The sequence below is a fragment of the Nymphaea colorata genome, chromosome 1, assembly GCF_008831285.2.
Source record: "Nymphaea colorata isolate Beijing-Zhang1983 chromosome 1, ASM883128v2, whole genome shotgun sequence".
NCBI classification, from domain to species: Eukaryota; Viridiplantae; Streptophyta; class Magnoliopsida; order Nymphaeales; family Nymphaeaceae; genus Nymphaea; species Nymphaea colorata.
Genome location: NC_045138.2, coordinates 19,917,564 through 19,928,874, shown reverse-complemented (window position 1 = coordinate 19,928,874; position 11,311 = coordinate 19,917,564). Strand labels below are relative to the sequence as shown.

The 11,311-nt window shown below is 38.4% G+C and overlaps 1 protein-coding gene across 2 annotated transcripts; it reads left to right on the top strand.

Annotated features, from left to right (window-relative positions):
- Positions 1-493: 493 nt before the first annotated feature.
- LOC116263700 (DExH-box ATP-dependent RNA helicase DExH3) lies at positions 494-10,528 on the top strand. Of its 2 annotated transcripts, XM_050079378.1 has the most exons (20): positions 494-925; positions 1,636-1,790; positions 2,266-2,353; positions 2,439-2,681; positions 2,772-2,867; positions 3,824-4,012; positions 4,097-4,256; positions 4,363-4,493; positions 5,415-5,585; positions 5,664-5,936; positions 6,618-6,812; positions 6,993-7,054; positions 7,133-7,196; positions 7,486-7,555; positions 7,676-7,824; positions 8,559-8,867; positions 8,951-9,010; positions 9,102-9,254; positions 9,342-9,452; positions 9,608-10,528. In XM_050079378.1, the coding sequence occupies exons 1-20, from the start codon at positions 767-769 to the stop codon at positions 10,067-10,069; spliced, it is 3,300 nt and encodes a 1,099-aa protein (XP_049935335.1). In that variant the 5' UTR covers positions 494-766; the 3' UTR covers positions 10,070-10,528. The 2 variants fall into 2 exon arrangements, with proteins under 2 accessions (XP_049935335.1, XP_031499297.1); XM_031643437.2 differs by having other exon boundaries at positions 6,993-7,196.
- Positions 10,529-11,311: the final 783 nt, after the last annotated feature.

Here is an 11,311-nt window from a genome sequence, read left to right as displayed (position 1 = left end):
GAATCTGGATAGTTATCGAATCTATACTTTTTACTAAATCTGTTTGAACAGATTTGAAAATGTGTTCGATCCATTTACATCGCTCAATCGGTACTTAGATTTACAATGGCATTGTAGAACCGATAAAAAATATACCGATAATTTATTTGAAGTGGATTGTAGTTTTAATTTTCAGCGTGTGTTTTTTTATTTCAACACAAGCCATTTTATCGTGAGATACAGTGTTGTGATGCTTATAAGTTCCAGTTAAAGCTTTGGGAGTGGCACGATATTTTCGATTTACATTGGATGATAAATTTTATAAATGATAACATTACTTTTGGAAAATATCTCTCTACTAAATAAAATATGTCCCGATCTTTAAATCGCTCGACGTTATATACAATCCTCTGGAAAAGTGCAGGAAATTTTATTTCCATCATTTTTTTAACGGGATTTTTTCGTGCCGATATTTGTTTCCTAACTCAACGCTCCTCTCTTTCCTCTCGCTCGTTGGAGGATGGTGAAGACTGAAGAGCGTTGCTGAAGCAGTCCGCCATTCGTACGGTCGGGCTACCTTTGCCTCAACCTTTGTCTTCCCCTTCTCTGCTTTCTATATTCTCGTTCTCTGCTTCCACGCCATCTTCTCGTTCTCTCTTAGACTCCTTCTCGAACTCGATTGCCGAGCATTTGATCGAGAATCATGGCGGTTCTTAGGGTTTATCTTGGACTTGTATGAAACCGCATAGCTTGGTGCGGCCTCCATCTTCGATCGGACAACGATGCTATGCCGCTCTCTTGCGTGCTCCTTCGGTCCAGATTTAGGGTTTTCTGCAGCGGATGGTTGTTTGGACCGAGCCTGGCCTCGAGGAGCAGGAGTTACTGCGGCTATGCCATTGAGCAGTTTTCGGATGACGAGTACGAGGTGGATTTTGAGGATCATAAGGTAGAAAAGAATACTTGCTTTCATTTAAAGTAAGAACCTTTTTTTTTTTTTTTTGTTGTCGGGTTATGAGAGTGCAATCACGTAATCAGAAGGTACGTGTGCATTTCTCTGTTTTCATTTACGGTGGTTCGAGTGTGAGCTTGAGAGTCAGAACAAAATCTACTATGTTTAGAGAAAGATGGCTGTTTTATTCCAGTGAGAACTTCTGCAATCATTTTTAGAATGTACGGAATCGTTTTCACTTCACTGAATGAATTTTCTTATAAAGATTTGACAATTGAACAGGTGAAAAACGTTACGTAGTTTTACTGTCCCGGAGGTTGCTTGGATTCTCTAGGAAAATTTATAGATAGATAGAATTCACAACTCTAGTAAATCCAAAGGTGTTTTTTTTTTTGTTATATCTGCGCATAGTCTAATTTAAATTACATATTCAATATTTTGTGCTGAAACATGAGCCAATGAAAATGTCGGAATGGCGTCACCTCTGGATTGCACCATCTTCATTTCTTTCTAGAGAGGTTCGCAATTACCATTGTCTTAGTATTTGTAAGAGATGCGGAGGGCACATTATTTCTGTTGCACCTAAGATACGTGATGCTCATTGCGAAATCCACTAAAAAAAATCATTACATTGTTTTAGGAGGCTGTCAACAAAGTTCTTTTTTAATTATCACAACCAGTTCTGATCTATGCTTTCCTCAACTTAGGCATCTCCTTCTGTGGCCAACATAGATGAATGGAGATGGAAACTGAGCATGCTTTTGAGAAACCAAGATGAGCAGGAGATTGTGTCGAAGGATAAAAGAGATAGGCATGATTATGAGCAAATCTCCAATCTTGCAAAAAGGATGGGTCTCTACAGGTAAAGGCAGGTGCTTTAATTTTTGCATTCTTAGGCTGTAGCTTTAGAAGAAGTACCTAAGTTGCTAGTGCAGCAACTTGTGAGTATTATAGAACAGTGGGTTATTATACTACTCCATATCTGCTGATGGTAGTAATGCCCAATGCTGGTCAGGTACACTTGTGATTCACGATTATTTCTTATCATTGGGACTACCATGGAACATATGTTCCTAAGACCAGTGGTTGCAGAAGGGTGTTCTAAGTTCTACCTCTGCATATGGAAGGCTGTGCTCATTTGCTTCCACTTCAGGGCAGGTGGCCCTGATACTAAAATTTGCTTGGTCGTTAAGTCAAGACTGTTTAAGTTCTAAGACATAAATTGGGAGGCAGTCCTTGTCACCTTGATGTTGTTTTCTTAATAGATGACCGAGAGTGATCTCTCTGTTCATTTTCTTCTTATACTAGGTTTAGCTGAAACATTGGTTGCTTTGCAGTGAACAGTATGGAAAGGTGATAGTTGCAAGTAAGGTTCCTTTGCCAAATTATAGGCCTGATCTGGATGAGAAGAGACCACAGAGAGAGGTAGTGGTTTGCCATTTTATGAGTAGCTACTGACCAAACTGTCAAATTTATGTGGAATTTACTTTTAATGTCTGAACTCCATCAGGTTGTGATTCCACTTAGCTTGCAAAGGAGAGTGGAGGGTTTGCTTCAGGAACATGTTGACAGGATGCAGTTCCCTTTAGGTATCCGTGGTGGTAATGCAAATGAAAATGAAACTTTAACTAAAGAGATTGAAGATGATGTGTTGACTGAAGAGAATGAAGACCCTATGTCAGATGCATCAATTAGGGAAAAGATACTCCAGAGAAGAAGTGTGAGAATGCGCAATCTTCAGAGATCATGGCAGGTTAAAATGAACTTTTCAGTTGAGACACTGGTTGACACAACCCATATCGACTTGTCCATCCCTCTGACTTATGGTTCTCCAACTCTACAGGAATCACCAGAGGGCCTGAAAATGATGGCTTTCAGGAAATCACTTCCAGCTTACAGGGAGAAGGAGCGTTTGCTCTCTGCCATTGCACGTAATCAGGTTTAGTTTTGGAGCCAAGCCTCTTATGTTACAGAATGTTTGCAGTTGATGATGTTATCCTGTTTCAGATTTTTACATTTCAGTATGTCTGTTCCCCTGTGTCTGAGAGTCTATACAGCACGGACTGAAGGAGTCAGCCCGTGACAATGTCAATGTAAAGTTTAATGTCAATCCTGATAATTGGTATTTGTTTTCTGTAATTTTGGTCCATTAAAATTGGAAAAGGAGTACATGTAATTTGTATCTGGCTGAGATAATACTATCCTGCTCTATCATGTTATTTTTCTTCTAGTTTCAACTTTCAACAATCAGCAAATCCTTAAATGCTTGCTGAAAGTTTTTGTTGTTCAGTGTATGTGGAGATGTTCATGTTTTACATTCTGATGAATATGACATCCTTGGACAAGAATGTACACATTTGAGACCTAAAACGTGTTTTCTTAGAAGATTATGTATTTCCTGGGATCTATGTTTAAAACCATGCTAAAGTTTCACAGTTCGTTTATGGTATGTGTCAGCTCTGAATTAAGCATATCTAATACTCAGCAAGGCTTTATGAGGCTAAACTTGCTAAGTTGTTGAAGCAAATGAAAGGAAGAAGGGGCATTTGGAAGTATTGCTAAAACTTCATCCTTGCCCCAATGTCGTTGTGCTCTAAAATGGGTGAATTGGCATGAATTAGTAGAAATTGCAAATAGATGCCACAACTATGTAATTTAAGAAGACATGCACTGACAGTAGGGGCATGTATTCTTGTGTCAGTTTTGCATTTGACATTATGTTTGTTTCAGGTGGCTATATTGTTGGAAATTCAACATTGATTAATGCTTTTTTATAGTGTCTTTTTTGTCTTTTTTTCTTTCTTGAGTTCAGTTGGCTGTGAAGGCATAAGTTTTCTGCTCATTCAGCATTCCAGCTATAGCCCAAAGGTTTGAATTTGCTGATTACTGTTTCAGGTCATTGTGGTCTCTGGGGAGACTGGGTGTGGAAAAACAACTCAACTTCCCCAGTACATTCTTGAATCTGAAATTGAGTCAGGTCGTGGAGCATTCTGTAATATTATTTGTACACAGCCACGAAGAATATCAGCCATGGCAGTTGCAGAGAGAGTTGCTGCAGAAAGAGGGGAGCAACTGGGAGAATCTGTAAGCACTGCTGCATTCTGTGCACATTGCTGTTTCATGAATTAGTTAGCAACCCTTGGGCATGTAGCTGAGCTTTTCTGATAGGTTGGTTACAAAGTTCGACTGGAGGGGATGAAGGGAAAAAACACACACCTGCTCTTTTGTACGAGTGGTATTCTGCTGAGACGCTTGCTGGTAGATCATAATCTGGATGGTGTAACACATGTTTTCGTTGATGAAATACATGAGCGAGGAATGAACGAAGGTATGCTGAAATTTGCATGTTTAACTGTTTCAGTCTGGTTTTTTACAGACAATGTTCATAATATATGTTTTTTTTTTTTTTTATTTTCTTTTCCTCCTTGATGCAGATTTCTTGCTTATTGTGTTGAAGGATCTTCTTCCACGCCGGAGGGACTTGAGATTGGTCTTAATGAGTGCAACTCTGAATGCAGAGTTATTCTCAAATTTCTTTTATGGAGCACCAATGACTCATATTCCAGTAAGCTGATAGTACTGATCTAGATTATTATTTGTTCTCTAGAAATGTCAATAACTAGCTTATTCATGAACACAAAAGTTATGAAAGGGAACTAGTAGTTTTTATTTCTCAATAACCACACAAAAGTTATGAAAGGGAACTAGTAGTTTTTATTTCTCAAATCCTAACGTTAATTGATTAATTAAATGAGGCTCTTACAAGTTCACATTGCTGAAAACAAATGATGATGTCTGTACTGTAAATAATCTCTGTCAAGTTACAACTTGCTTGGGCTTTCCATTTCTGGAACACAGTTTATGTGCTTATGCGACAGCTGATCGCGTCATCAAATGGCAATTGATGAGGTGAACATTGTGGTATTGGAAAGTTCTTAATAAACGTAAAATCTTCATATACGTAGGAATGGTCCCTTCATGAACCTTCAGGAGTAGGATCCTCTGTATATAAAAAATGTAATCTGTCCTTTGGACTTACAGGATCCAAGTGAACACATAGAACACTTGTCAGGATATTTGGATCTAGTTTATTCTGTTCTGTTGGAACAAAGGCAAGAATATAGATATGGTGATGTCACATACTACGGTTGACATTTCACTTTTAGGCTGCTGATTTTGGGAACCCTTGGCTAGTCCTTGTTTATCTTGCCTGTGGCTATATATTGGCATTGGCAGCAAATGATTGATCCATGATTCCATGGAGGTCCTATCTTAGTCGGGTCAGGATGATGCCTAGTTCCAGGCCCAAAAGTCAAGTCCCATAAGGACTCTGACTTGGGTTTAACCTACAAATAACTGTGTCTGTTTTTGGGTATGGTTTGGTCCATCAACTTTTTATGTCCTTGCATTCATAATGACATAATATAGACATGTTTGGTTGTGCTTAAGTACTGATTTTTTTTAAATCCTTCACTTTTATTTACAGGGTTTCACATATCCCGTAAGTGCATATTATCTGGAAGATATACTAGAGAAAACTGGATACAAACTGACTTCATTTAACCAAGTTGATGATTATGGCCAAGATAAATTGTGGAAAACACAGAGACAGCTATTGACACGAAAGAAAAAAAATCAGCTCAGTTCACTAGCTGAGGTATTTCTAGTCAAGTTTCACAGGAAATCTCATGGTAAGCCACATACTAAGGCTTGTTTTTAATTGTCTGATATGCAGGATGCTCTTTCAAAAGCTAATTTTGAAAACTATAGTTCAAGAACACGGGACTCTTTAGCTTCTTGGACTCCAGATTGCATAGGATTCAATCTCATCGAGGCTGTCCTATGCCATATATGCAGAAAGGAAAGACCTGGGGCTGTTCTAGTGTTTATGACTGGATGGGATGATATCAGTTCTTTGCGAGATCAGCTGAAAGCACATCCATTATTAGGAGATCCAAACAGGGTTCTTTTGCTTTCATGTCATGGTTCAATGGCTACTTCAGAGCAGGTATGTTGAGTTCTGCATCATATGTGCTCATGCTTCATCTTTTTTTTCCTTCTATCTAGTTCTTGATTATACCTTGTTTCCATTATAAATTTTATTGAGCTGCTCTTTATATTGATGTCATACTCTTCGTTCTATCTACTTCAAATGGTCATGGTTTTTTTTATTCTGCTAAAGTGGCTTCAATCCTGGGCCTCCTTTTAATTCTATTTGAATTGTTTATAGGAAAATTTTGAGCATCATGTATCTAAGGGAATGCTGTGTTGATTGCATTCTTCCTTTTCTCATTGCTTCTTTGGCCATGAATTTTGTTGTCCTGTCATTCTGCTAAAGCCCCTTCAGTTGTCTATCTGCTTATCTCTCTTTTGAAAAGGCAAAATGGGTTGGTGATAAGGTATGGAAGTGGATATAGTGATGTTTGTTTCTATCTTGGTTGAAAAATTTGCACTTTGTTTGTCACTTTTCTTTTACAATCCAACACAGTTAGCCTGAACAACAGTAGGATGCTTCTGCTTTATTCCCTTTTCCCTGCTTGGAACTGCTACTATTAGTTGGAGCAGAAGTTGATTAATTGGACAATATTGTATGAATGCTAAATATATTGCATTAGCATGAAAAATAGTCCTTATTTTCAAGTTGTAATTTTTTGCATCTGTTATTCTCTCTTATTGATATTCCATGCAGAAAATTATCTTTGAGAGACCTCCACCTAATGTACGCAAAATAGTTCTGGCTACAAATATGGCTGAGGCTAGTATAACTATCAACGATATCGTCTTTGTGGTTGATTGCGGTAAAGCGAAAGAGACCTCTTATGATGCTTTAAACAATACCCCATGTTTGCTTCCTTCCTGGATATCTAAAGCATCTGCACGTCAGGTAAGATTAGTGCTACCTATATTTCTTTGCTAATGTGATGTAATTTTTATCGTTTTATGCACAAGAGTTGCTGTTTATTTAGATAATGCTTGATGATTCCTTTTACTTTTCAGATGATATTCATTTAACTTTTACTTCATATTTCGCTTTTCCCTTTTTTGTGGATATTTTGTTAAACAGAGGAGGGGCAGAGCTGGTCGTGTTCAACCAGGAGAATGCTATCACTTATATCCAAGATGCATGTATGATGCTTTTGCAGAATATCAACTTCCAGAGCTTCTTAGAACTCCCTTAAATTCTCTTTGCTTGCAAATTAAAAGTTTGCAGGTCGGCAGTATTGCTGAGTTCTTGTCTGCTGCTTTACAGCCACCAGAACCTCTCGCTGTGAGTAATCTTGATAAATTTCATGCTGCAGTTTCTAATTGATAAAGGTTTTCCTGTATTTTGATCAGCCTTTTAAGTGAAAGCTCCTTTCTTGGAATATAAACAAGTGACAAATTCCTAATTTTGGTTATGAAGCCTTCACATTTCAAACTGTGAATTTGTAAATATTATGTTTTCAATCTGTCGTCTAGATTTACAGATTCTGATGGTCTCTAAAAAGTTTCATATTTAACTACAAAATTTAGGAAATTATGTATTTTTTGTGAAATAAATTTCAGATTTTGTTCAGGTTCGAAATGCAATTGATTTTCTGAAGCTGATTGGAGCTCTGGATGAAAAGGAGAATTTAACAAATCTTGGTGAGTTTTTACATGGTGAATGGGTTTTCAGTTGAACCATCAGTGTACTACAATAATGCTTTTAGAATCAGTGAGCCTTTGACAATGCTCGAGTCTTTACTAGTACCTTTTATTTTGAAGGGCGATATTTGTCGATGCTTCCTGTTGATCCAAAGCTTGGCAAGATGCTTATAATGGGTGCAGTCTTTCGTTGCCTTGACCCAGTTCTTACAATTGTTGCTGGATTGAGCATGAGGGATCCATTTCTGTTACCCCAAGATAAGAAAGAGGTAAGTTTATGATTGGTAACTTTTCCAACTTATATATATATATATATGTGTGTGTGTGTGTGTGTGTGTGTGTTTAAGTATATTGCTAGCTTTGTCTTTTATCACCAAAAGACTTGGTAGCCTTCTCTTGATATTGATGGGTTTGATGCTGTTCACTGAAACTGCTTTTTATCAAATATGACAACATTTGTTGTGATTTGGTGGATGTCATTATTTTGTTGAATGCAGAATTTCACATGGTTGCCATTTCCTGGGTATGCGAGTTTATTTTTCATTACTCTTATGAAGAGAATTTTCACACTTAGCTATCATGCAACAATTGTGAGTTAAATAGGCTGTGAGCATACCAGATTGAGAATAAATATGAATGCCAGGGAAAAGGTAAAAGGGTAGTATATAAAGCTAAGTTGAAAAAAGTACCTTTTCCTGTTTTGGAGCCTTTATGTGGACTATGTTCTCATCTCTCGTTTGATCCTCAGATCATAGATTCTGGTGTCTGCTTAGTTCCTGCGTTCCATTTTTTGACTTGCTACTTTGTTACCTTTTACAAGTATTTTATTTCAATATATGTTTAGCTTCTCCTTTTAGTTGGTTGTGATGTTTCCTATATTAAGAAGGTTATATTGTCAAGTTAACCTTGATTTCTGTCATTTTCTCAAAATAACAAAGTTAGATATTTCTTCTTGTGTAGCCAATTATGAACAACTATGACATTATGGATTTCTTTTGTTTAGCTAGCAGGAACAGCAAAATCAAGATTCTCTGCCAAGGACTACAGTGATCATATGGCTCTTGTCCGTGCTTATGAAGGGTGGAAAGATGCAGACAGGGAAGGTTCGGCTTATGAATATTGTTGGAGGAACTTTTTGTCTGCTCAGACATTTCAAGCCATCCATTCTCTTCGAAAGCAGTTTAACTTCATCCTAAAGGATGCGGGCTTGTTAGATGGTGATGCTAACATCTGCAATAGCTTGAGTCATAATCAGTCACTGGTTCGTGCTGTCATCTGTTCTGGCCTCTTTCCTGGCATAGTTTCTGTAGTGGTAAGCGCAACTTGCTTGCTTCACAGTTTGAACACGAATCTAATGTCCAAGTTGTCTAATTTTGTTCCAAAACCTATGTGCAGCACAGAGAAAAATCCATGTCATTCAAAACAATGGATGATGGCCAAGTTCTACTATATGTTGTGAGTAAAATTTGAAAGACCAATGGAACTAAAAGGTTCTTCAATTTTCTTGATGGTTGCAGCTTCACTGACACGTATACTGACCTTTCAGAACTCTGTAAATTCACGGTATCAGACAATCCCATACCCTTGGCTCGTTTTCAGCGAAAAAGTGAAGGTTAATGCTGTGTTTATACGTGATTCCACTGGAATATCCGACTCCATATTGATCCTCTTTGGGGGGATTATTACTCGTGGGTCTATGGTAAATATTTTGTTGCCTTTTTATGTGTGCATTGTTCGCCAGCTTTGATTCTTTTGAGCCGGGCATAAATGGTGTGGCTTTATGTAGGCTGGACACTTGAAAATGTTGGAAGGCTATATTGATCTCTTCATGGAACCAAGTATGGCAGAGTTGTATTGGAACCTCAAGGAGGAGCTGGATAAGCTTATGCAAAGAAAGGTGAGCCCAACTTTTCAGGAATAATTTGTTTCTTTCCTGTTTGGATTTGCAATTATTCAGCCTAAAATCTTATTGATTTTTAACTGATCATGGATCCTTTGAATTGTTTGTTTCTTGCGGGCATGCACTCTCTCTCATGTGTTGCCATGTCGCAGCTTGAAGATCCAACTCTGGACATTCACAAAGTGGGCAAATACCTTATGCTTGCAGTGCAAGAGTTGGTATCGGCCGACCAATGTGAAGGAAGGTTTGTGTTTGGCCGTGAATCCAAGAAAAGGCCTTCTGATGCGAATTCAAGTATCAAACATCACACAAACCCTAAAAGCTTACTTCAAACTCTCCTGATGAGGGCTGGTCATACACCTCCTAGATACAAGACTAAGCATCTTAGGACCAACGAGTTCAGGGCATTGGTGGAGTTCAAGGGAATGCAGTTCGTAGGAAAACCAAAAAGGAACAAACAGCTTGCAGAGAGGGATGCGGCCATTGAGGCCTTAGGATGGTTGACACAGACTTCTGATAAGAAGGATGAAGAAGATGATTCGCCTCCAGACCTCACTGAGAACATGTTTAAGCTGCTCACCAAGCCCAGGAAATCAAAGCACCGAAGAAGTTGAATGATACTCAAACAACGAGAATTTCTTGTCACAGACAGAGATTTATTGCCATCTCCAGCATGGAGGAGGGCAAGCATTTGTAGCATCCCAACACTTCAACCATGTGGAACGGGTGATGCAAGGCAATCTGATTCGGTTGCAATGAATCGGCAACCCAAGACAAACATGAAGCGTAACACCTCACTGAATCATGTGTTTGTGCATCCACACTGGCTTCTTGCATAGAACGTTAACAGCTTCAGCGACAAGATAATTTGGGCTGCACATTGGCACCACCTGGTAGACTTGCCTCATGGAAGATTGAAGGCAGATGTCTGTATTTGTGTGGTCACAGATGTGCCTGGACGTGCATGATCATGTGCATACTTGTAATTGAAGGAATGTACATACATAAAGTGGCCATGCACCTTGAACGAATAATGAGTTATTATAAATGAAGCAACCACAATATATTAGCAATTTGTATGCTTCTGAGGCGTTCTTCAATCAAGTCTGTTAGCTGAATGTATAGCAGTTGTCAATGTGGTTCAATATTTGTCAACGGGGGAAGGTGTGTCTTGAATGAATTTAGCCACTTTATGAAACTACCGAAAAGGAAGTATCCTATTGGTAAGGTAAAATGGTATCCAGACATTTAACATTTCAGCAATTCGAACAATATAGCAGTTGGAAAAAAAACTGCGAGGGAAATGAAAGGCCGCAGGCCTATCCCAAACAAGTGGAAAAACTTACGATAGCTAATTCCACACTTGCAAGTATCTAATAGATTTTCTTTCTATAGAAGCTGTTGCAGAAGACTTCTTTATATAGAAGCTGTTTCAAACACCAGCAAGAGACGTGGTATCATGGATGGCAGTTTTGAACCAGGGTAGACTAATTTCTAACAGCTTTGGCTCAGATGTAGCATCGCCATAGTTTTCTTTTTGTATAGTGCTTCAGTGAGATTCCATAGGTCCTGTTGACAGTCTGGTTTCAGCATCGTTTTGCAGATATGTGGTTTCTCTTCTTTCTGTTTTAGCTGTGCCACAATTGATGCTCTGCATCCCATTTTTGGCGTTGTACATATCTGTTCTTTGTTAATAAATTACGGAGTCTACCTCCAGCTCATTTATGGGAAGTTAACATCTATCTAGCTGAAGGTACAGGATAAATAGCCATGAATATGGGTAGCACATAGCTTCATCTTTTCTTAAGTTGAAGTTAACTTTAGTGGATGGACAGGACAGGACAGGACATCCTAGT